Raw genomic sequence first — 26,455 nt, 5'->3', positions numbered from 1 at the left:
CTAATTTACTTCTCTCACTTCATTATAGCTCACATTATCACAATTATCCCATGATTAACCAGAAGAGCCCTTGCTCTTGGCCAATGCAGCTGCCAAGGGCAAAGGTGCAACTTCTGTGCTTGGAGAAAGCAACAACCACTCCCTATAAACCTTGGTGGTGGTCACCCCACCACCGACCCGAACCGTCCAGGAAGGCTGCTTGAGGAAGAGGAGGCGTTACCTGGGTGAGGTGCGGGTTGGGGTTGAAGCCACACTGGTTGCAGACCTTGCTGTGACACTGGGTGCAGGCGTTGAAGTTGGGCTGGCCAGGGGAGGAGGTGAGCTCTGTCGTCTTGCAGATGGGGCAGAGCGTGCTGCTGGGGAGGGGGGCGATCTGCGGTAGCGAGTAGGGAGAGGTAGGGGTGCTGCCCCGGTCCGGTGACACCGAGGGAGACCTTCCCGAGCCCTGGCTCCTGCTGTCCACCTGCAGCATCCTTCGTGGTCCCTCTGCCGCCGCTCCAGGCTGGCCCCGGCCCCTCATCTCCCTGGGGCTCTGGGTGCTGGGTGCAGTCTGGGCGAGGGAGGGGGATGGTGACCGCTGGGCCCCAGCCTGATCCAGCTGCTCTGGTCTCCTTAGCGTGCTGAAACACCATAAAAAAATATACAGAATAAGCCAGATTTAGTACATTCAAATGACACCAGTCAATGCAGAAAGTATGTTAAGGTCCCTCTTCACCCCTGAAGCCCCAGCTTAGCCAAGGAGACACAGTAAAGCCACGCTGCAAACCAGAAAAGCTGTTCAGATCAGCAGAAAGATACACTTTACCTTATGAAACAAGGCACAATTTCAGCTTCCTCTTATATAAGCCAGCAGCAGAGATGTAATTGAATTATTCAGCATTTTCCGAGTTGAACTTTAGTCAGAAAGTCATACAGAAAACGTGAATGAGGAGTCTGGAGCAGCCCAGTGTCCTGCCAGCCATGGGCTCCCCGTCAGCACTTCTCCAGTACAAACCAGCACTCCAAGAGGCAGCAGCAACCCTGGGCTGCAGGCTGTAGGGCCCTTTCTGCAGGGAGACAGCCCACGTGTGCTAAACCGTCTTCTTATCACCTCCTTTTATGAGTTGCTGTGAAACAAAAAGGCAGCAAGGAGCCCTGTCTGCTGAAGGAGGAGCCCTCTCAAAGGAGGCAGCACAACTACTTATACTTTCCGACTGTCAAGCTGCCCCTGAGCGAGTCACAGGTGAAAGCAACTGAGGGCTGGTTTCCCGGAGGCCACAGCAGTGGGAAATTAAGAGAGAGGACATCAGGTTTGCTTTAGGAATCATTACTAAAAGGAGAACTGTGGGGAACAGGGGCTTGTGTGGGGTGGCTGGCCCCAGCTGAACACTCTTCTGGGTGATGCGAATCTTCACTGGGCAGAAAACCAGCTGGGATGCGTCAGGTCACCAGGATGAGGCTACGAAACCTGCCTGTGAAACCTCAGCTCTGCAGAAGGAGGACCCCTGGGGTTGGCATTGCACCTGCTGCTGCTCAGCAGCCGTCCTGGAGCCCGTGTGGGATGCTCAGCACCCTGCAGCATGTGATCCCGGCCCCCCCAGCGCTCAAGGAGAGGGTCGAGTGCTCCAGGGAGCTCTGGAGCAGCCACGGCTGCCAGAGCTTTGAGTTCTTGTGCTGCAGAGCACGAGATCCTGCCCGGCCCACCCCCCGCAGTACTGCAGCGCAGGTACCCCACGACGTGCTGCTGACAGACCGTGAGTGCAGGAGAACGGATCTGCCACGCAAGATGTTTATCTAATTACAGAATAATCTGGTGCACCTGTTTATCAGAAAGGCCCACAAATATTTCTCAAAAAGGCAGAAGCCCTAATGCCCCCATTACCTGTGATCTACAGCTGTTTAAGGAAAAAATTACTCAGAATCTCAAATTTAATAAATTGTTGATTTACCCAAGCAGGGTCTGACCTTACGAAGGTTTAAAAAGGGAACGTAAATGCATAAAACTAATGAAATTCAAAGTGCATGTTGCCACAGTAATAGTAAGCCAGACGAAAATAAATATTAAAATAGCACTTTGGGAATACTGTTCAGCTGCAAATTGAAACCCACTTCTCCGAAGGAGGCATCGCACAATAATAATAAAGCAAAGCAATAAGGGAGTAACCGATCTGTTCCAGACTAAAGAGCAAACTGCACCTGGCCCTGCAGCCAGACACCTGCAACCGGGGCTGTTTGCACGTGCTGCTCCCCCATCGTGGGCACTGACACCCCTGAGCTGGAATCGGGATTTGCCCCTGGATGCAGAGGGCTGCAAAGCTGCTGCCCCGTAAAACGTGCGGCATCGTAGCTCGTGCAGATGGGAGAGCACAGTCCTAGACAGCGGGAGAAAGTACTGTCGGAAAGCAAAATGCACTTTCTCTCCTTAAATTTAATTCTTATGGAAACGGTATTCATGTTCTAGCAAACACACTATCCTAATGGTGTATTATGTAACATTGAAATAACATTATTTGAAGAAATTCATGTATATATGGTCAAATAACTGTTGTTTGGAATAGAAGAATGGCTGTTCCACTGCAAATTTCAAAATTCAATTTATTTTTTTCCTATTTGATACCAATAAAAAATGTTTACTGCCAAGTAGGAATTCTGACCAGGTCTGACCACAGAAATAGCATGAAACCCCAGTTTCACTTTCCAGCTCAGTGAAAAATGGAAAAAACATAGAGCAGCTACCTGCAGCAGAAGTGTTCAGTAGTATATTAGTAGCTATCACTTATTTTTACAGCTGGTATCAGTTGTACTAGCAGCCTGGCTTAAGTACCTTTCTTATACAAAGAGTGAATTTTTCCAGCCCAGGATGGAGCTTCTTCCTGCCTTCCTTCACCTTTTCAGGTGCAAAGGAACGCCGTGCACCATCTCCATCCCGCTCCCAGCAGCAGTTTCACTCTTTTTTAACGCGTTTATTCATTTTATAATTATCCGAGATGCCTCAGCTGCCCCATGACACGGGCTAGGCTGTCTCTCACTTGCACCAGTTGAATGTGTCCATGAAATTTTAAGCCCAGAAGGAATCATCTGGCCTGTCAAATGCGGTAACTAAATACAAGAGAGCTGCCCCAGGAAAGAACATGAGAACAGTCATGTTGAGTCAGATGCAGGCCCACGCTTGTGGCTTGCTTTACCAGGATGCTCCAATGTTCATGTCTCGTACCCATCTACAAACCCTTTCGTTGTTGTTACTCAAGTCCAAACTCCATCTCGTCCCAGTTTTTCACTACAGCCCTCTTCATCACTGATAAAAATATTAACTAGCACTGGGCTGCTAACCAGTTCCAAAGGCATTCCTCCCAGTGCCACTAGGTCACTCATTAACAATCAAATTGGGATATCTTAATAAGGCAGGATTTTACCTGCCTTATTGACTTTGCACCACCGTAATTGTGAAATTGCTCAAACACCTCCGCAGGTCCAAATTCAGCAGCATTCTCACAGATACCAAGAGAGTTATAATATTGTCCAAGTAAAGAATATTGAGTGCATTTGACTAAGCTCATTAACAATTATACCGTTGAGGTTGCCATTTATTATATTCTGTCTATTAAGGCTTTATCGAGACAAGGTCAGACAGGCAGTTCTATTAATCTGCCCACAACCACCGGCAGGTTGCCATTTGCTTCCTTATTTATTTTATTTTTAAATTGAAAAACGATGGCTTTCTTCTTGCTTTCCAGAACTCCCTCAATTTTCCACCATGAAGCTGACACAGCATCAAACCTCACCACAGCCAGACTGGTTGGTTCAGTGAAAGAAGCGTCTGCCTGTCTCCGACATGAAGAATTGCAAAACACCCACAAAAATTAACCCTCAGCTCCGGGCAAGGGAGAAGGCTGAACTGCAAAGGTTGTTTGCCACGTACCCCAGAGCTAAAAATCACCCTGACAGATTAATCTGTACCCAGGTCCACTTCTCTGTCAGACAGTTCTCCTGATTAAAAAAGCACAGAACTTCCCGTGTTCCACCCGGGAACAAGCACAGATATGAAACCAGCCTTTCTATTTAGGGCTGGTGCCAACGTCGTGGCAGGCTGGGAGAACAACTGACTGAGATGATCAGAAGAATGAACAGCATAATGAAAACCAAGGGTCAAAGCCATTCTCCTCAAAATCAAGCTCAGCAGTGTAAGGTGTCACCAGCACTTTGGATTTTTTATGTCTGACTTTTTTCCCTTCTGTAAACATTTTTTCTTCTTTAAAATAACAGGAATTGGAAAGGCTTTAAAAACAGAATCCTATTTACAGCCAAAACAAATGTTAGACTGTTGGTTAATGTTTAATTTCAGAAAAAGATGGTTTGTCCTAAACCTAACTTCTGATGGCATGGCTGTATCAGTGAAAAGATGCCGGCAGCTTCAGGAGAGATGAAAGTGATACAGTGACAGAGTATTGGTTTACAATCCTGCTCCAGTAAGCTGGTACGGCCTTTTTACTTGGGAATTCCCAGGTGAAGGCAGTGCCTGCGGAAGGGAATTGCTCTAATTTAACTCAGGTAAGTTCATTGGTGCCACTAAATTTTACAGACAAGCTTGGAGCCAGCATCCCAAGAGGTGTCAACGGGTCCCTTTTCATACACAATGCTAACTGGGAAGCAATAACCATCACAAGGTAAATGCCAACACCATTAAAATCTTTGCTATAAAACAAATAATAATGACATTATGCAAAATCTACACACATGGCTGGTAACTCGGTCTTGTTCAGGCACAGTTTGTGGAGAAGTTCAAGAGCGCATGTGCATTGGTTTTCTCCTAATTTAATGGTTTTCTCCTAATTTCACGTTGCCCCCTTGAACACGGCAGCCACATCCATGTGCTCAGCTGTCACCAAACCCTGGCAGCACTCACATCCACGGGGGGCTTGGCATCTCTGAGCCAAGTAAATCCTTCGGGAGCTGCAGCCCATTTATGCAGCTGGGAAACAAGGATTGCATCCCTTTCTCTGCCTGGTGGATATTTAAATGGGTCTTCTGCTCGCTGGGCAACTGATCTAATTACTACATTATAGTGTATAAAAAGAACATGAAAACAAATGGCACCATTGCCATCATTTCACACAGAACATGCCCTGCTCAGGCTTCACAGAGAAGAGCTGGATTTGTCCATGGAAGGGAGCTCGTAGCTTCACATCCATATCAAAAATAAGCAAAATGGGGACAAGCAAGTCTTTTCTATTAGTAGAAAAAATAAGGGAAAACAAATGCCTGATTACCTGCAGTAAAACCAAGTGTATGAGAAGCAAATAAATCAAGAGAAAGCACAAAAAGACAGAAGATGTGTAGATGCTCACACCCAAAAGAGGGAGGCTGGGTTAACGAACAAGAATTAGAGCTGCTCAGCTACGAGCAGAGATTTGACCTACTTGGTTCGACTGAAACCTGATGTGAACATCCACATGACTGATTTTAAGAATCACTGAATATAACCTATTTAGAAGAAAAGAGGTAGCTAAGGAAAAGGGGAGCTGCACTCTATGTCAAAATGGCACTGGCTTTGACTCAGAAAATCATAATTCCTAATGCTTGTGGGTCAGCATAGGAACTGCATGGGATAATATCAAACATTAGCTGGTATATGCTGCCTATCAGCAAGTCAGGCTAGAAAATAGGACATGCAACCTTTTAATAAATAAACAGAAAAAGATGTGTCTGATGGGGAGGGCCTCCGGTTTCAGCTACGTGCTCTGAAAATCTCCTACTGAAACATTCACCCAGCTTGGGAGTTTTATCAGTGGCAGCTTCGTAGCTCTAAACGTGCTACACAGGGAATCCTGTATTGGATTCTGCTTTGACTAAAAAGGAAACAGTTACAGAATTAAAAATCAGCACCTGCTTAAATACAAGTGCCCTCGACTTAATTACATTTCTGTCCATGCAGGAAGAAGTTCGTGCTGGAAATGTGTGTACTGGATGGTTTAAAAACAGCAAATGTCACACAGCTGAAAACAAAACAGAAAATATGAAATGGTGACTAGAAACTGTCAGGGAGCATTTTGTTAGATGCCAACACAAGCACTCTCGTGAATGGCCGCGGTGGTTAATGCCTCGCTTTTGTGAGCAGTGGAAAAACCCCATTCTCCCGCAGCTTTTGCTCCAAGGCTGCTCTATCCCCACCCATCAAATAAGATGCAACTTCTGTCAGGCATTTTTCCCATGACCGAGGTGTCCCTAACACCCATCTCCTGATGCTGAATGGAATGCTGGAGCTCCTGGGCAATCATTTGGGCCCCTAACCTCCACCCACATACCTGTTCTCATAAATACAGAGGAACGTGACACCCTCAAGTCCTCTGCCTCCCTGCTAAACCCCCCTGGGGCTGGAGTTGAACGGGGAGCTACCATGCAGGCAGTGGCATAAGCCACTTGCCCTTAACGTACCTGCCAAATGACCTTCCCCTGAGGAACCGCATCCCAGCACGGCGCTGCCATGGGGCAGGCAGCACTGGGACACACGGTCTGCCGGATTCTTCCTCTGGCCCCTGGTTTTGCAGAAGATAACACACTGGGCACTGCTGCCAGCTTCTCCTTCGTTTAAAATGCAGAGGTCTACACAATTCATGGAAACATAACAAGGACCAGACATTTTCCAGTTTACATCCACACTATAGGGGCATGACTCATTATTCTGCAAAGGCAAGATTAGGAAGAGCCTCAGTCCACCACAAACCAGTTATTTTCCATCTTATTAACATCACGCATGGTTCAACCGAGAATCAGCAACAGGATAACCCACCAATGTCACTCACGCTGCTGTATGAAGCAAGGTTGTCAAGAAGCATCTGCCATCTTATTAGATGAATCCCATGTACCGAAAGCAGGATTTATGACTGATTTAAGCTCTAAATAAGCATTTACTTGCTTATTTACATTCCTGTACACTGCCTTTCTGTAAGTGTTCGTGAATCATGATCAGTTACGTTTGGAATAGATGATTGTTGCAGGTCCCTTCCAAACAAACTATTCTATTCTATTCTATTCTATTCTATTCTATTCTATTCTATTCTATTCTATTCTATTCTATTCTATTCTATTCTATTCTATTCTATTCTATTCTATTCTATTCTATTCTATTCTAATTTTGCCATATGGCAAATAAATACTTAATTTGCACCTAACTTGGCCCTAGTAGAGTTAAGAACAATTTCCCTTCAGGTGCTTTGTGCCATAAAACCAGAGCAAGGGCCGCTCACACCCACCAGCCCAGCAACCCCAAACTTCTCCCCAGAGAATCCCAAGGTCTGACATCTACTGGTCACCCTATGGAGACCATGGTGAACATCTGCAACTGGTCCCCATAGGGTCCAGAGCAGCCCCTCTGAAGCCCAAGACCTGAACTGGAGTCAGGGGAGACTTTTGCCCCCCTCCCACAAGCCTTGACAGGCCAGAAAGTCACTGAGTGACCTGCAGACCCCCACGTGTTGCCCTGGGGAGATGCTCTTTCAGCTGCCAATGCCCAAAATGTGCACCCACTGCTGTCAGGATCTTGGCCAAGCCCCTCAGAGCCTCCAGCAGCTGGCATGACAGAAGAACCTGCAGGTGATTATCTCAGTCCAATATATATCAAAAGATTTCTTCTGAGATAGCTTTACAGGAGCAGGCACACTGAAGGTTGAAAGATTTGAACGTGTCTCCTTTTCAAGTGATTTAACTGTCGCTGAGAACATTTACAATCTTGAACTTCAAAGCATTAAAATCTCTCGAGGATAAGTGGGGTGTCTGATATCCATTCTGCCTTGGTGTCAAGGAAAATCTATTTCCTCTGCTACAGCAGAAAACTACATGTAAATCTTCCAGAGAGAGAGCAGGAGCTGCTTCTAGATCGTGATGCAATTAGCTGCATGGCGTACGAGGAGCAGTACGGCAAGATGCTGAGAGCCGGGATGCAGATGCGAAGCAGGAGCCCAACTCCACTGCGCCTGCAGACACGCCATCCCCGAGGTGAACGCCGAGCTATTAGAAATGTCCACTGGATTTCTGATCCAGTGCCTGCATCTCTTTGGGCACTGAGGAAGTACCTGGAAGATATGAAGCAAGGAGGAACAGTAGCTCTTCCAGCGCACGGGTGCGGTTGGTAGGTCAGCTTTGGACCATGAGTGCAGGGGAAGAGCAGCCTCGGGGCCATCAAGGAGAGGGGGAAGGAGGGGAGGCACCAGCACCCCCTCTGCTGTCCCCCAGGATGCTGCCGAAAGGGGGATGCTCAGCAGTCTGCCTGGCTGCGGGGTCATTAAGTGTCCCTGCGCCGAGTGCACCAAACTCCACGTTAACTGAGATGAGCGCTGGGGGTGGCCGTGCCTGGGGGATGCTGCAGGCAGGACGGTGAAGTTGCCTGCAGAGATTCTCTCCTCCTCACTGCAGGACTTGGAAGCTCTGCGAGAGTGGTGAGACCCTGGCCCAGGTTGCCCAGGTGGTGGATGCCCCATCCCTGGAGGCATCGCAGGCCAGGCTGGACGGGGCTCTGAGAAACCTGATCTGGGTGAAGATGGCCCTGCTCATGGCGGGGGTTGGACTGGATGAGCTTTGAAATCATTCTATGATCTAAATGATGAAGAGCCCTGCCACCGAGATACAGCCCTGCAACCGACACCAGGAGCACGTAGTGAAAGGGCAGCTGAAATGGGGATAAAGGTCCCCAGAAGTCCCAGGGAGGGGTGAGCTGGAACCATCTCTTGAATCAGGTTTCTACCCACCTATTCGATGTGTGGCCTCCATGTTCTTCCCCAGCCCAAGTGACTGCTGTGAACGAGTCATTTATGTACGTTAAACATCATATACTTTATAAAGGGTTGTGACAGTCTTGAAAATAATGCAGGCACCAGAAAGGACAAGTATGATGGGTAAAGTACCCCAGCCAAGGAGCAACCTCTCCCCTCCACCTCCCTCCACTTACATCTTATAACCGAGCTTTAGCAATTAAGCAGTAAAATTGCTGATTGCCGTGGTCACATTTAACTAAAGACCTTTACCCCAGTAAAGCATGAATTACTGTACTGTACTTATGAAATGCCAACAAAGCCACAAGATAAACCACGGCATCAAGCAAAGGAATTTTTATGGCGCATGGTTCACGAACGCTTATTTTGTAGATCTATAATTTTAAAAGTCCCTCTAGAGAGTCCTGTGACAGGCACAGCGCCTGCTCCCAGGTGCCAAAACTGACGATAGAAACTTTCTGTAACGGTGACCATAAGAGACTCAGCTTCAATCTGTTTGCAGGACTGGAAAAAAGACACAAATACACATGACTACTACACTGCTCAGATTTAATGGGGAGGGTGGGGGAAAAAGAAATCAGTAAAAGTGAGAAATTTTGATAAAGAGAAATTAAAAGCAGCAGATGGAAGGGTAAGAAAGGGAAATTTCCATGGCATCTGTTAGCACATTAGGGCCTCCAGCACAATGTACACTATCAATAAAAGGTTTAAGACGTGGCCATAACAAGGTAATATAATTAAAGAGTGGCGCAAATAAGGCTACAGGAGTAAAAGGAAAACCTTTAAAACATAAAAATTGTATCTAGATGAGGAAAAAACACAACAAAAACCCAGCATATTTTGGCAAATTAAATTCAAAAACTTAATAAAGCATACAAAGAAATCCCTTAAAGAACAATTCATAAATTGGGAAAAAAAAGAAAATCTAAAACTTTAGAAATAGGCAATCTGCCAAGGAATCTGGAAAACTGAAAGAAAATTGAAATGCAACATAAATATTTAAGGAACGCAAGACTGTAAAAGAAAAGATAAATCCAGCCTTTGCCATGCTGTTTGCTATGGAGAAACTGATGAAGGTTCCCATACCACAACTGTTTCATATACAGGATTAGTCTGAAAAATTGCCTCAGGAGGACAAATGTTCAGATAAAAAGCTAGAAAGAAAGAAGGAAAAAAATAAGTAAAAGGTGGTAAAATAAGGGGAAACCTTCTTGTGGGTTAATAGCTGACCACAATTGCGGACACCGAGGATAGAGGTTTTCACAAGCAGAGTTGCAGGACCCTGCCATGCGATATGTTCATAAATGGCCTGGGAAGGAGGGGAATAATCAAGGGACAAGTTTGCTGAGACATGCTAATTTATTCAGAGCATTCAAAGCTAAAACCGAATGCAAAGAGCTTGAGAAGGCGCTCCTGAAATGGGTGCCTCAAAATGCTCCAGCAGGTGGAATCCAAGGTCAAGGAATGTGGAATAACGCACAGAAGAGAAGACAACCATGGTGATGGGCTCTAAATGAGGTACTGCCACTCAGCAAAGAATTCTTCAAGCCATTTTGGAAAGTCCCCAGAAAATGTCAATGTAATGCTCATCTACAAATATAGAATGATCTACAAAAAAAAATCCAGACAATTAAGTTATTTTGGGAAAAAATGCATTCTGGAAAGCAAATCAAAGAGAAGAGCAGAGGCAGCCCGTTCCCTTGACTCGCTTCTGGCTTTTTTCCCCCATGGCAAGTGGCACAAAGGTCTGGTTTTGCAAGGCTCCCTTTTGAGTTTTAGGCTTGATTTGGTCCAGGAGCCGGAGGGGTTTCTGCAGCTGCGGGTGAGTGCCCCAACACTGAGGGTGGTTTGGGCTGGTGGGTAAAGGGGGTCAACCCCAGGGGTCTGGCTCCACCAGGACAGCATTCACAGTTCTGTCCACACCACTGGCGGACCCCTGTGCTCCTACGAAACCCCTGGCCGCAAGAAATTTGCTTCTGACCATTAAGAAGCTGGGAAAACTGCATGGCCCCTTTTTTGGATGAGTTCCACCCATGCTTCAAAATTAAAAGCTGATGCAAAAAAAATATATCATTATCCATCTCCGTGACAGCTTGAGTCAACCAAACTCAGCCCGGAACAAGGAACAACGTTCATTCCAGGCATAAAAAATAGGAAGATCCATCAGAAAGAGAAGTGTTGTTAAAAATGAGGCGGTAATGACATACCAGAAAGAAACCAGCTTGTATTTTTAGAAAAAGGAAAGAAAAACTCAGTTAAAACTGCAATTTCCAGGAGAGGAAATCAGACAACCACACTGCAGAGAGACAAACAGCTCCTGGTGACTGCAGCAACAGAAAAATCCTGGCTCTGCACCCTCTTTGAGCTTGGGTAAATGAAACATGAGACCTCATGGATTTTTCTTTTTTGCACGTGTGAAAAATTGTAGCATTTTTATCCATCCTGCAATTGTGTCCTTTCACCTCACAGCATTTGGGCCATCCCATAATTGTCCGTCTAACTCTTCCACAAGCCATTTAGGTCCTTAATTTTTTTTCTGTTGTCGCCTCAGATTGGCAGGAGAGCTGACATCTAAGGTGTAGAAGAGGAATCAAGAGAAGATCATCTGGACAGGGCCTGAGGAAAGAGGGATCAACTCACGTCCTCCCCGAGGAGCTCCAAGTACTGCGCACGTAGAGGGGTACACAGTAAAACTGATGAGGCCACACTTTCCTGCAAGGAGGAGACATTCATAGTTCTACCCAGTTTCACCCTCTGCCATGGGCAGGGACACCTTCCACTAGACCAGGCTGCTCAAATCCCTGTCCAACCTGCCCTTGAACACTTCAGGGATGGGGCATCCACAGCATCTCTGGGCAGCTGTTCCAGTGCTTCCCCACCCTCATGGTGTCCAACATGGCCAGATACCCCTGGATGAAAATTTCACATCAGGTTGCATTGGTGGGAAACACTTCTCAGCTGCAGAAGCTTCTCCATCCCTGACGTTCTCCATACCAGCACATATGGTCCGATAACATCTGTTATTAGAGACAAGACCGTGGTTGCAAGCGCCTGGGGCTGCCAAACAACTGCCCTGCCAGGACAGGCTGAATATAGTTGTGTGTGTGTCTTAGATTTGTATTTCCTGGGTTTCAGAGATGTGAATCAGAAGCCCAAATGCAAACAGCAAACCAAACTCAGAATTAATAAACGTTTTTGCGTGTAAAACTTCTTATTCACAACAGGAAAGATAAAGCCAACCCAAAGAATAATACATTACCAATACAGTAAGAGACAACATCAACTTCAATATTTCAAGCTGTTCAGTTTAAATGTACTTTTGAAACAGGAGAGTCTGAAATTCCCCTGCCAAATTCTGTATAGGATCAAAGGAAAACACTTCTCCAGCGTCTGCAATTCTCTGAGGCGCCTTGTCCCTGTGCGCGTTTCCCTGCCACACATACCTCAAACCAGAACATTTGTCCCCAAAGAGACTGATGCATCTGCATATTTGATGTATCTGTCCTCGAGGTTCCATTGAAAGGTTTGACTTGGCAGAAATGGAAGCAGGTAAAATTTAAGGCTGAGAAGCCGACTTGATAAGTGAGCCACATTTTAGATATGTTGATAAGTAGAAAGCGTTTCTCATAACTCCCCAAAGCAGCTAGCTGATTTTGTTTGCACATTTCAAAGAAAAAAGAAAGGCACAATAATTTGTTAATCCAGAGTGTCTGGGACTGTATTTTTAGTTAATAATAAATTAAAATTATATTGGTAACTACTGACATGCATTGGATGAAACCGAGTTAGTTAATAATAAATTAAAATTATATTGGTAACTACTGACATGCATTGGATGAAACCGAGTTGTACAGCCAACAGGAACCATATCCTAACCCATTAACCAGGGCAGCCAGGAGGCACTCCAAGATGAGAAAGGCAGATAAAATGAAGTATAAAAGGGACGTCTAAGGAGATATTTCACAGAGTGGTTTACAGTTCTCTCCCAGAGTTATGTTTCTAGATGCCTTATTTTTGCCAGGTTAAGGTAACCAACGGCATTTAACATAGTAATATGGACTGTCTTCTCCACTCAAACAAGAACTGATGGTCTGTCATAGTTGTCATGTAACCAGACAAAACCTCATATAATAAAGTGGTAAACGGGCTTTACCAGCTCTGCAAACCACCCCCAAAACAGGTTCAAAGGACAGTAAGGGACCAGATGTCCCCTCTAGTGCCCAACCCCAGGCAGTGGGACCTCAGCAGAGGGAGGGGGCCAGGCTGGGTGCCCTTCAGGACCAGCACTGCTCCCTATCAATGGAAACAACCTCTTTCACCCCCAGCTACAGGATTCCCAAGCAAAATTCCACAATGACCTGCAGACAGGTGGGGAAAAAGAGAAGGCTTGGAAATTTCCACTCCTTGGGAGTACAGTGCTGCCCTAAATACCGAGGGACAGCCGGGGCAGACCCCGAGGAGCATGGAGTGATGTACAGCCGTGTCAGCAGAATCCGCATTGCTCCTCACGTACATCGGCGCCGGGAGCATTTACGGAAAGCCCCGGTACAATGTGCTCCGGCACTATCTGCTGCAGACATCTCGCAGGTTCATTTTGGAGCAGACGCAGCCCAGGGATGTGTTTTGGAAGCATCCTGGCAGCGGTTTCCTCACCCTCCTCCAAGCCATTCCCAGCAGGGGAGCAGAGGAGAGCAGAGAAGGTCCTCAAGGGTAGCAGTCCAAAGGATAGCTACCAAAACCTACCTGGTCTGTTCGGTGAAACTTGCTGGGAACAGGTCAAAGGAAACCCAAAATATGGTGGCTTACTGTCAGTGGGCAGAGGACAACACGGCTGATGCACCTCAGAGGAAATATGGGGAAGATCTGCGTGCTCCAAGGACAACACATGGTTCACTGCATACTACTGCTGGCCCTACAAGGACCACATTAATGGTCCCAAACTTGGAGCCCCACAACAAGTCCCGAACCAGGAGTCAATAACACAACAGCAGTTACCATGGGCAAGCTACTGAAAAAGCAAACTGCAAAACTAAAATGGAAAAAAATGTATTGCTCCATCCTGTAGACTTGGAGGTCTTTACTGAGCACAACGAGAACGATTTAGGCTGGGACCACCTCGGGTGTTTAAGCTAATTCAGCCAAACCCAGCCTGGCCAGGACAAGACGTGTCAGCATCGTGTGGCCCAACTGCAGCACAGACGTACCTGGAAAGGCTTCAAACCATCAGGGTTCACCCTGGCACTTAACTGGGAGGTTAGTGTTCTAAAAAGAAAAAAAAAAAGAAAGAAGAAACCAAACGAAACAACAATTTGTCTCCCCAAGAAGATTAATAGGTGCATTTAAAGAAATCAGTCTGTAGGCTTAATGAGAAAGAGGCAGCAAAATCCTAAATGTGAGACCTCCTACAGTTTTTCAGTCCAGCTGTACGATCAAATAATAGTTTATGTAACCAGGATTGGAACAAAATAAATTAAAAGTAATTTCATGTTTTATCAAAGGAAAAAGTACAGTTTGGAATCAACGTGCAAAAAGACGTAGTTCAGCATTGCATTTTCCCCAAGCCTTTCACAAGCTTTGTATTTTCAGCTGATTTGCTTTTTTTCACAAGAGCAAGGCAAATTACCAAGTCCCTTAAGAACTTACACGTTTCCAAATTTCAACTGTTCCTATTTTATAACTCATAACTTCACATATCTATAACTGAAATGTTTTCTTTAGATCAAAGAAAAAAAAAACCCAACATGCTGTTTTCCCAGGCTGCAATCTGTTTTTTTTCTGGTTAAAAAAATTTAAAAAGCAGTTAACAGCTACAACATGTCAGTCTTTGAAAGTAATTCCCACACACAAATTCATCCTTTTGCAGACATTAAATATGGCAAAATCTCTTTGTACTCCTCACATCTAGACTGAGGAAGGAAGGGCGCAAGCTACCGACAGACTCTTTCTCATACTGGGGAGTCCATGGTAGACCCATTTGGGTGTCAGCTGGGCTGGGGAGAAGGGCAGGACCCCTCTGAATTCATTTAATAGCTGAAGAAGACACGTCTAACATTACCTTCCTGCTCACGTACAACTTCTGAGGATGGAGCACCCTGAGACCATGTCAGAAGAGGTCGTGTACTCCAAGCGACTCCTAACAGAGCTCAAAATCCATCAATAAAGCCAAATTCCAAAATAAATCCACACATTTATGATGCCATGGTCCTCAGAAGAGCACTGGACCTACAAAGCAATGTCCGCTGGAGCCAGGCTCAGAGCTCAGCATCAGCCTTACGTCCCTCTCGGCAACTGGAGAAACCTGTGAGCCCCACTGCCAGGAAAGAATCAAAACAGGCTAAAATGCAATAGTACACTGGCAGGGAAGAAGAAAAAAAAAGAAAGAAAAAAGGTTCAAAAGCTACTCTCGGTTATTGACGTTTGGCCTCTGAAAGTCTCCCTGCCCTGTAATACCTGCACAGATACGTGTGCCTCTGGGGCGGGCAGAGGAGGGCACGTCAACACAGAACTTTGTCACATCGGCACCGGGCAACATTTTGGTCCGAGGTGATTTTTTTTTTCTGTGGCCTTCAGAGGAGCTGTCAAATCCTCACCTGAAAGCTGTGTGGGAAACTGCTTTGTCACGTCTGAGAAACCATGGCCCCCAGCAGGTCCCAGAGACAAGAGAAGAATGGTCAGTCACACCTGCTCAGAATTCAGCAGCATTTCTCAAGCAGCATGGATGCATCTTCCCTTTGAGCCACGCAGCATCTGCCTGCTCTAGATTGTATTATAACCATCAAAAATAGGGGAAACCCTCCAAGAAGAGTGCAGGAGATACTGTTCTCATGGGGAGCAGACAAGCATGCTCAGAAAGTGCAAGTCTGGATGGCTGCAGGTGGGACAGGCTGGAGATGGCAGCCTGCACCTCACAGGGTGGGGGTGAAGCTGCAGTACATCCCAAGCAGGAGTCACAACCCAGCACAGAAGCCGTTCACAGAGAACGAGAGAACACTGAGAAACACAGGGATGGCCTCAACAGTCTTCAGGGAGGAAGGAAAGAGCTTCTCATGGGTCACAAGAGCCTGGGCAGAGCTTGCTGCAACTCGGGCAGTCACTGTGTAACTGTGCTGCAGTGAGAAGACTTGGTGTCCATGAGAAGTCCCTTCCTTCCCTCCTGTACCACCCGCCGCCTGGCTGCAAACACAGAGGAGAGGAGCATGGTGGCCAAGCATAGGACCACCACATCATCTCCAAAGGCTCAGCTTCAAGTCCTGACCCACATGCCCCTGCTGTGTCCCAGCCATGCAATGTGCCCCATCATCTGGCTGCAGAAGCAGAAATGGGTGAACATCCCAGACACCACTGCTCCCTGCTGCAAAACCAGCTGGACAGGATGGCCCAAGTCCAAGTTTGCGAACACACCCGGGCTGAAAGATGCTGTTGTCCCTCAGAAGACATATGGAAGTTAAACTACATCTGCATGTCTCAAACATGTGGAGTACCACAGGCAAATCCATTTTGGCTTTGCATAGGAGAGTATCTCATTTAAGATCTTAGTCGTTACCTTGATAGCGGGACTATACGATGGGGTGACGAATGCTGTCTATGAGTGGGTAATGGCCCCGAGGTCTCCTCCGCTCCTGTGCTCCTCCCTTTGCCCACTGGCACCCTACACACGCCATTACAGTCACCTGGCTCTTGGACAGGCACCGATGGTGTCCAAGTGGAGATGTTCGACTCGGTTGCTCTGACGTAAAGGCTCTTCCTCATGTCAGGGAGCAAGAGGAAGACAAGATCAGGCTGCTGAGGCCACCTGGGAGCAACAGGTTTTCAAGCAGGATTGCTGCTGCAGGGGACACTGAGGACAGGGACAGGAGAAAGGTCTAGGGTCTCTGATAGTCAAGAAACAGACGGGGCAGGAGAAGGGTTTTTTTGCTGTAGCTCTTTTTAGAAGATGCCTAATACACTTTACTGCATTAATTATACTCGTGTTTTCCCGCTATAGACAATGACCTAAAAACACAACTAAATCATTCTTGACAAAAGAGAACGCACCAAGCTGCTTAATCACATCTTCAGAGGGAATAAACCAGTATGAACAGCTAATCTGCTGTACCTCACAGAAACTACAGTTTTGGGCTGAGGGAGACGAAATATTTTAGGAGGTGAAGCTTTTATTTAAGCTTCATGTAAGCATATATCCCATCACACCCTCTGGTAAACTGCTGCTACTCTTATTTGTGCTCACTGTTTATACATCTCGTTGCCATTTGGCCAGCTTGGACCTCTAAACTCCAGATTTCATTTTACCTTTGTTAGCCATCGTGACCATCCTTACCAGCCAGTGCCAGAAGTTAGGCTGGATGGCACGCTGTCACTTTTTGTCTTAAGCCAAACTATGTCACTTTACAAAGAGAGGAAAAACAATAAAACTGCATTCAGCAGCAGCTTTTCTTGCCTTGGTGGATGATGTTCCTCTGCCCCTGAGGAGTTCAGCCTGGGCAGGGAGCTGCTGTCTCCTGCCCCATCCAGTCTGTTATGGGGCTCAGGTCTATCTCGGTATCAAACCCACAGCACTAAGCTATAAAGAGGCCAAGAGTCAGCGAGATGCCATCACCAGCACAGTTAAGTCATCTTTAACATTAAATATGAGCAGAGCAGGGGTGAGGAGCCCCCCAGAAACACACCTTCCACCCTCACTATAAATCACAGCCCAGTGTCTATAGGATGCAATGAAACCACTCCTCCTTGTAGGCTCCTAAACAGCTCGTTGGAGGAGCTGGGTGTTCTCAGAAGGAGCCAGCTCACTACATTTATAAAAACTTTTCAGTGTCAGTGACACGAGAAACGGTACGGCATGCCCACCATGACTGACAGGCTGCACAGCAGCGCTTCGGGGTCACGCTGAAGCTCAGCACCTCCAGGCACTAGAAAAGACAAAAAAAACCTGTTCATAAGAACAGTCGTGCCCATGGACTGATGCAAAAATAACAAATCTGTCATTCAAACAGACATTTGAAAACACATTGATGGCTCAACAGCAACCATCTCAATCCAAAGAAAATACGTGCAACACTCATAACAGTTTATGATGTGTGGGACCGGGATGACCATCGGCACTTGCTGTCACTCACCAGCCATAAAAAACCCCAAACAGCATCCAGGAGCAGCAGCTCTCATAAGCAGAGATGATGTGATCATCTTATTTCCACATTTAGCAAAAAACAGAACGCCATTGCTGTGTAGCCTGTTTGTCCAAACTGAGCTACCTGGCTCTAGGAAATGCTTTTGCACCCTGACTGCCTGTCCCCTCCTTCTGAAGGTGCATCTTGTATGCCAGAACCACAGAATGTTAGGGATTGGAAGGGACCTCAGAAGATCATCCAGTCCAATCCCCCTGCCGGAGCAGGAACACCCAGATGAGGTTACACAGGAAGGTGTCCAGGCAGGTTTTGAATGTCTCCAGAGAAGGAGACTCCACAACCCCACTGGGCAGCCTGTTCCAGTGTCTGTTACCCTCACTGAGAAGAAGTTTCTTCTCAAATTTAAGCAGAACCTCTTGTGTTCCAGTTTGAACACATTACCCCTTGTCCTATCATTGGTTGTCACCGAGAAGAGCCTGGCTCCATCCTCCTGACACTCACTCTTTATATATCTGTAAACATTAATGAGGTCACCCCTCAGTCTCCTCCAGGCTAAAGAGCCTCAGCTCCCTCAGTCTTTCCTCATAGGGAGATGCTCCACTCGCTTAATCATCTTTGTTGCCCTGCGCTGGACTCTCTCCAGCAGTTCCCTGTCCTTTTGGAACTGAGGGGCCACAACTGGACACAATATTCCAGATGTGGTCTCACCAGGGCAGAGCAGAGGGGAAGGAGGACCTCTCTGGACCTACTGACCACCCCCCTTCTAATACACCCCAGGATGCCATTGGCCTTCCTGGCCACAAGGGCACTGTGCTGGCTCATGGTCATCCTGCTGTCCATCAGGACCCCCAGGTCCCTTTCCCCTACGCTGCTCTCTAATAGGTCATTCCCCAATTTATAATGGAAGCTGGGGTTGTTCTTACCCAGATGCAAGACTCTACACTTGCCCTTGTTATATTTAATTAAATTTCTCCCTGCCCAACTCTCCAGCCTGTCCAGGTCTCTGGATGGCAGCACAGCCTTCTGGCGTGTCAGCCACTCCTCCCAGCTTGGTGTCATCAGCAAACTTGCTGATAGTACACTCTATTCTCTCGTCCAAATCACTGATGAATATATTGAATAATACCGGCCCCAGTACTGACCCCTGAGGCACTCCACTAGATACAGGCCTCCAACTAGACTCCGTGCCACTGACCATGACCCTCTGGCTTCTTCCCTTCAGCCAGTTCGCAGTCCACCTCACTACCTGGTCATCCAGACCGCACTCCTTCAGTTTAGCTGTAAGGATGCTGTGGGAGACTGTGTCAAATGCCTTACTCAAGTCAAGGTAGACCACATCCACCGCTCTGCCATCATCCTTCCATCTTGTTATGTCCTCATAAGAGTCAATGAGGTTGGTCAAGCACGACTTCCCCTTGGTGAAGCCATGTTGACTGCCCCTAGTGACCCTCTTATCCCTGATATGCCTTGAGATGGTACCAAGGATAGGTTGTTCCATCGGACATGAGTCTGGTCTTGCAACAGGATTACTAGAAAAACACCCTCGGCCGACGGTGTGCCATCGTGCTGTCAGGCCAGGGAGTTGGCGACAAGGGCTGCACCGACAGGCAGGCGGGTCTGTTCTGGTGGGTACACGTCCAGATGCATATCGAGTATTCCCCAAACCAGTATAAACTGCAGGAATATACCACAGCACTGAATACCTGTTTGCAATAATTGGGAACATGATGGAAAGCATCAAATCCATGCTCAGTTCGCAGAGCAAAGAAACGGCTTTTCTCAGGCATGCTGGAGAGGCATGCAGCACCAGCAGGACCTGTGGCGTGCAGGGACCCATCGGTCCCCGCGGACGCGGTCACCAGAGCTGTGGCATTGCTGAGCATCAGCAGAAGAGGCCGAGCACCAGCTCTCGGGCCTGTAGCGCACAAAAATGTCCCTGCCACAGCTGCAAACCACACGGGAAGGAGCTAGAGACTACTCCAAACCTTCCAACAGCACGAGCCAACAGAGCAAAGCAAACCAACCCCTCCAAAATCTTCTACATTTTTATTCCTGAGTGGAATGGATGGCATCAGCACATCCAGGAGCCCCTCGCAGCAAACGCGCACAGTAAAGAGGCAAGAAGTCAGCACAGCATCCAGGCTGGTTTCAGCAGCGAGAAACCCCAACCTCTGCAGCGGATTGCAAATCTGTGTATTTGTTTTGGAAATAAAGGCATTAATATTTGATGCCAAACATTTAGAATATTGATGAGCGTGTTCACAGAAGAGGTTTAGGAGTTACTTAAGCACCCAGAATCGTGCTGTCTAAATTCAGTGGCCTAACGGCTGCTGTCATAGCCATCAAAAGTATGGAAAATACCTCTTGCTAAAGGGAAGACACTTTGCAGCTGACAGCGCCTGCCCATCACGGGAGAGGAAGACGAACTGAAGCCCAGTGGGATATCTAACACAGCAAATATTTTGACTTGATCTGTCAAGTAAGCCATTTTGTACTCCTCCTTTTACCTTTTATTTTGCTCACACAGGTTTTATGAGCTCGAAATGTTGCATACCTGTTCTTTCCCTCCTCACTTAAACCCAGCCTCAGCTCCCTCTGACCCTCCAAATGTCTTATAGTAAATAAACCAATGTTTACTAAGCACAGGTGCGTGGCAAGCTTTGCGATTCAGCAAAAGGCCAAGAAAAAGCTATTTTAATATTTGAGGAAAAGGTTTCCCAGTGATGACTCTGATGGCACCACCGTCTCCGCACAGTCCTGCTCAGTCTCTTTGGGGATGGCAGTGCATGGAAACAAATACAGAGCTTGGCTTCTGGAGCTTGGTTTCTACGCAGCTGTGAGCCCTGTGTATAGGCTATTTTTCCATCACACAGTCTCATTTTATGGCTTTATTTCTGGCACAGTCATAAGAAAATGGACATTGACTGCTCATTTCTGCAATCTGGTGGAAAGTGCCTATTTAAAAAGAAATGGGCAAATTTTTTTTTAAGTTACTTTATGTATATACTTATTACCTATAATATTATTGCTGTGGTGCTTATGGCAAGAAAACAGGCCAATACCCAGTAAACACAAGTGAGCTATCAAAAGGGCAGAATAGAGCATCTGAACTATTAACATTTTTTCCAAACTTGAGCTATTTTCTCTAATTTGGAGGTGTGCTTCTTTCAGTCCTCTTTCTACTACGCTCTTTCATATCCTCCGATTTCTCTGACTGCCAGACAGACTGATGCTAAATGTACAGCAGGGTAAACAGGACGGACACTTGACTTGCCGTCCCAAGCCAAGTGAAGGTTTCAGAGAAGCACTCACAGCACAGGTGGGAGCTGCTACCACTCAGTGCTGGAATCTTCCCATCGTGGTCACTCCAGCTCATAGCGTGCTGACCTGGAGGCTTGAGAAATTCAGGGGTATTGACTAAAGTGGCTTGTTTAGCACAAAAAGCAAAGGTCCCAGTGGCCTCTGCCAGGGTGCCATGGGAGAAAGCTTTCTCCTGGCCCCGGAGCCCTGCAGCCAGCCCAGCTGTTTGCAATGTGTGTCTCCCAGGCTGCGAGGAACAGCCACACCAAACGCACCACGGCTCCCACCGACAGCCCAGGCATTCGTGGCTGATACTCAATGCCCCCCAGGAGACAGACCCTCTTCGCCTCTGCTGTCCTTCAGCTTTAGCTCATGCATCCAGGCATCAAAAAAAGCCTTCTAGGAGCTCCACAGCTGAGCAGCAGACAGAACGAAAACCTGAATGAATCGGCCATAAATCAGGTACAGACAAATGTGATCAAAAACAGCAATAAAGTCTCTCTTCAGGATACCAGGAAAACCAGCCACCTAAAGCTCTGTGCCCGAAGCTACGTTTCTAAACTTGGCATCATCTCCTCTCTGCCATCCAAACCCTTTTCACCAGTCCATCAAGCTGGACCCTAAAATTATCTTGTCCCTTCTGTCCCTTCTTTTTGGAGGAGCGAACCAGAACCACACTGTCAGGCAGCTGGAAAGTTTCAGTCCGAACACATCCACAACCAATTTCTGTTCCTTTGATCCTACAGGTTAACAACACTCCATATTTTCTCTCCTCTCAGGTGACAATGGGTCCCTTTGTCCAGGCAGATGGGAGCAACCCTTCCCTCCCGCCCTGACAGCATCACCCTGCCCAGGTACCAGAGCCAGGCACGGCCCTCCCAGCCAGGATTTGGGCAGCACCGTGCACAGGCTAAGATCTTCCCACCTGCACTGAAAACATCTCGCCCGGTGCAGGCCCACACCACCTTGGCCTTTTTCAGAGCTGCACCTGCCAGAAGGCCAGCACCGCACACACCTCCTTCCTCCCGCACCGCCGCACCTCGCACAAAGCAGCCAGCAGAAAAACAAAGTTCATAAATATCAGGAGATATCACAACCTGGTGAGAAGATGCTACTTTTACAAGACGTTTTTTACTCTCTAAAGTCTCCACAGTGCATGCACAGTTTCTTGAACACAATTATTATGAACTTAAACACAAGACCCCAAAATCCAGTGTACCTCATACACAGGGCAATAGTCTAAATATCTTATGACACAGAGCAAGCTGTGAAAAATTACACAGATAAGTAATATTACTATGGATTTCATTGACTTGCATGCAGATTTAGGTTACTTAATTCAGAGAAAAAAACAAAACTAACCTGTCCAAGTAATGAGAGAAATTCACTTCTTCTTGCCTTGCTATATGGGATTTCTGGAGCCGTACTTTTGCACCACACACCCGCTGCTCAGTCAGCACAAGCCGCGCTTTGCTAAACCTTTTACAACATCTGGTCTATCTTATGTGCCCACTCCTGGATCTCACAAAGACGACTTTCTTCTTGAGGCCCGTTTTTTTCCTTCATTTCCACTTTTTTACCTTGAATTAAAATCCCTAAACGTTATCTCAGCCCCCCACACTCCTCCTACACTCATTTCTTAAACACCAGTACAGATCAGCACCTTCCCCATTCCACCATCGCTCCGCGGCAGCCTGTGCCGTCAGCCCGCAGAGCCCCGTGTGGCCCAGCTCTTTAATTGCATTAATTAATTGCAAGGGAGGGCAGCTCCCCAGAATCAGCTCCCCAGGAGGGGCAGGAGCATCAGCTCAGTGTGCGAGGGCTTGGGCACGGCCTGACACATCAACGCAGCGTTTCTGGCAGGAGGAGCGAGGATGGGCAGCACTGCAGGGCTGTGTTGCTCCATCCTGCCCGCCTCATGTGCTCCAGGATCCCCACAGCCCCCGGGATCCCCAGCCCCAGGATCCGGCAGCAAACCCAGACCTGGGGAAGCAACGGGAGAGCCCCGTGGCAGCATCAAAACAGAGACAGGCAGCAGATCTGCACAGCTCCATCAGCTGATCTTGTTAAGCCAGCCTAAATAGCCATGTGGGTATTTAATTTAAATTGTTAGGAGCAACCTACGAACAAGTTCCCACTGGCAGATTCTAAAGCGGAGGGGTCAGTGACTCTTGAGCAAGGGGAACTGGAAAAACATAAAGGAAAACAGGCATGATTTTACTCAGGGGTATTTTTTCACACTCTCTACGTAAAAGCTAACAGAGGTTTTACAAAAGAAAAGCCTGTCAGCAGCTCAGATGCCCTGTAGGGTCCCTGAATCCCATCTGGACGCTAATGGGCAGCCTGCAAGCAGCGATTGCAGCTGGCTGGCTGGGACCTAGAGGAAAGCACCGCCAGGCGAGACCGCAGCCTCCCGTCCAGGTTCCTGCTCACGTTTTCTCTGTTGGAAGTAACGCGACCAACAACACAAGCAGAGCTCATCGCTGCACGGGCGAGGTGGAGAGTCCGAAACACTGCCGCCTCAGCCGCACGCCGTGGGCAAGCTGCCACTGAGTCCCCCGCATCCATTGGTGCAACTTTGTGCTCCTTGCATTTATTTTTCCAGATGGGGTGATATTTTCGGATCAGCTTTTTTTAAAGGAATATCTCCAACCCCACGCCTGCTCCTGAAGCAGCTCCCTGCTGGCTGGTGCTGCCTGGCAGAGGGAGCGCAGCTCAGCGTGGTTCCCCGCAAGGTTTTGCACCGGTGACTCCTAGCAGGGCTGCACGTCCCTCCTGTTACATAATGGCCATTCCCATTGGTGCTGGCTCCAGTTGGGGTGGCCACGGTCAGGATGCCCGCAGACCCCAGTGCCACTGGGCACCGTCCTCCCACCCTGACCAGACCCCCAGCCTGCTCCCCAGCTTTCCGCTTACCACCCGCCATTCATCACAGCCCTGCAGATCCAGAGCCCCGGTCACCCTCTTCTGCACCCCCCTTTTCCTCCAGGCTGCATCCCAAAATCTCCTCCAAGCCCTGGCTGCTCCTCACTATCCTCTGGGCCCCATCCCCAACCAGGATCTCCCCTCCTCCCGCTCCTGCTGTGCATGGCCGAGGCTCCTTAACCCCAAAAGACATCCTCCCTCCTCCAGACCCCAGTCACCCTGTGCGGCCCCAGCCCTCACTGCTGGACCCTCACCCACCAGGCAGCACCCCCTTTTCTGTGCTGCCCGCCGAGGGTATGCTGTCCCTATCTCACCCTAAACCACACCCCTGCCTTCCCCCAGCACCCATTGATGTTTCTGAGCTGCTCCCTGCCCTGGGACTGCACCCCCAGCAGTGACATGCCTTGTGTGCCTCCGTCTACCCCCCGTGTCTGCCCGCACCCCAAACTGCCGCACCGTGGTCCCCCACAGTTCGCACCCCTTGCAGCCCCTCCCTGCCCGCACACCGGCAGCTCCTGCCTGCCCCCCAAAACCCTGCACGCGCCTGTTGTACCCGGACCCCCGCGCCCAACGCACCAGCACCCGGCTCTGCCCGCACCCCCGCCCCGAAGCCCATCTGCCCCCGCACCCGCCGCTGCTCCCACCGCGCCCCGCGCTCTGACCTGGGCCCGGGCCCGGGCGCGCTGCCCGGGAGCTGTCCGCCGCCGCCCGGTGCTGAAGGCGGCTTGGAGGCGGCGGGCGGCGGCGGGGCCCCGGCGGCAGCGGCGGCGGCGGCGGCGGGCGGCAGCTGCCCGTCGTCGCCGCCGCCCTCCAGGCTGGCCTCGTTGCCCATGGCGGGCCGGGCGGGACCGCTCCCTCAGCGCAGCGCCGCCTCCGCCGCCATCAGCCCCGCGCCGCCATCGCCGCCTGCCCCGCCGGCCCCGCGCATGCGCCGCCCCCCGCACCCGCCCGCTCGAGCCGCGGGCACGCGCGCCGCCCAGCCAATCGCCGCCCGCTGCCCCGCCCTCCATCGTCCCCCCTCCCCACCCGCCCCGGCCTGGTGCGGGCGGCACGTGCCCTCCGCCCCGCGGGCGTGCGCAGGAGCAGCCAATGGCAGCGCGAGACGGCGGCGGGCGCGCTGGATGGCCCCGCCCCGCCGAGCCCACCGGCCAATCCGCGCTTTGCAACCTCCGCGTCCGCCAGGCGGCGCCCCGCGAGCTCAAATCCTGACAGCCAATGAGCATCCAGTCTCCCGTGAGGTCACACCATGACAGCCAATCAGCATCTGCTTCTGCATGAGGTTACACCCTGACAACCAATGAGCACATGCTGCTGCAGGACGTCACGCCCTGCCTGGGTGCTCACAGTCTGACAGCCAATGAGCTCCTTCCTCCCCCATGAGGTCATGGGCAGCCTCAGGACATCACACCCTGCCAGCCAATGAATGTCCCACACCCTTCTGAAGTCATGAACTGCCTTGGGATGCCACACCTTGCCAGCCAATGGATGTCCTGCTCCCTAGGAGGTCACAGGCAGCCCTGTGATATCACACACTGCTGGCCAATGAGCACCCTGCTAGCTCATGAGGTCACGCATTGTCCTTGCAGGTCACTCACAGCCAGGCACTGTGCACGCAGCTCCCTGTGAGGTCACACAGTGCCCGGTGGGTTAGCACACAGGCTCTGGTGTGAGGTCACAGGCTCTCAGATGAGGTGACAGACCCACAACGTCACACAGCGCTCAGCCAGTGACTATCATTTCTTTACCGTGATGTCACAGGGCCCAACCAATGGGCTCACAGGCTCTCCCTAAGGTGCAGGCTCAGCCAATGACCACCCAGCTTCCCCAGGGAAGGTCACAGAGAGCCCAGCCAACCAGCACCTCCCGTCCCCATTAGGTCACACAGCGCTCGGCCAACAGACGTGCCTCCTCCACATGAGGTCACCGGCAGCCTGATGATGTCAGAGTGCACAGATGCAATTACAGCTCAACTACACATCACCTGTACTTAATGAGAGAAGGCACTAATTAAAGCTCCTGTTAATAGCAGCACAAGCTCCCACTGGAGGTCACCCCACAGCCAGGAAAAGGCCCGGAGGGGGCAGAGACAGGATCCCCCGGGAGCTACCCCGACACCCAACACCAGCAGCTGCGTTTTGTTGGCTGTGAGTCAACACACACACATGCTAAATCCTAAAATAAATGTGACACTGGGTCCCGTCTCACCTCTGGTTGCACAGAAACAGGAACCAGCTGCAGCTGCCCCACGACACGGCCCCTCTGCCCCTTCCCACCGATGTCAGCCCAGGGAGCAGCCGTGCTGGGGCACTGGGGTCCTGCTCCAGGGCAGAGGGGGGATAATGTGTAACACAGGGGAAAGCAGCT

General features: G+C 49.1%; 1 protein-coding gene across 1 annotated transcript in view; it reads right to left on the bottom strand.

Annotated features, from left to right (window-relative positions):
* The window catches only part of BSN (bassoon presynaptic cytomatrix protein), a gene marked incomplete at its 5' end in the record, with an annotated part of 91,754 nt that extends 66,831 nt beyond the window's left edge, over window positions 1-24,923 (bottom strand). Inside the window, 2 exons of the mRNA XM_082060003.1 lie at window positions 221-620; window positions 24,754-24,923. Coding sequence (XP_081916129.1) covers window positions 221-620; window positions 24,754-24,923 — 570 coding nt within the window. The remainder of the gene's footprint in view (window positions 1-220; window positions 621-24,753) is intronic.
* Between the last annotated feature and the right edge of the window lie 1,532 nt (window positions 24,924-26,455).

Source organism: Streptopelia decaocto, assembly GCF_964273445.1.
Source record: "Streptopelia decaocto genome assembly, chromosome: 8".
Lineage (NCBI taxonomy): Eukaryota > Metazoa > Chordata > Aves > Columbiformes > Columbidae > Streptopelia > Streptopelia decaocto.
Note: the sequence above shows the minus strand (reverse complement) of the source record. Positions and strands in the feature narration are given on the sequence as shown.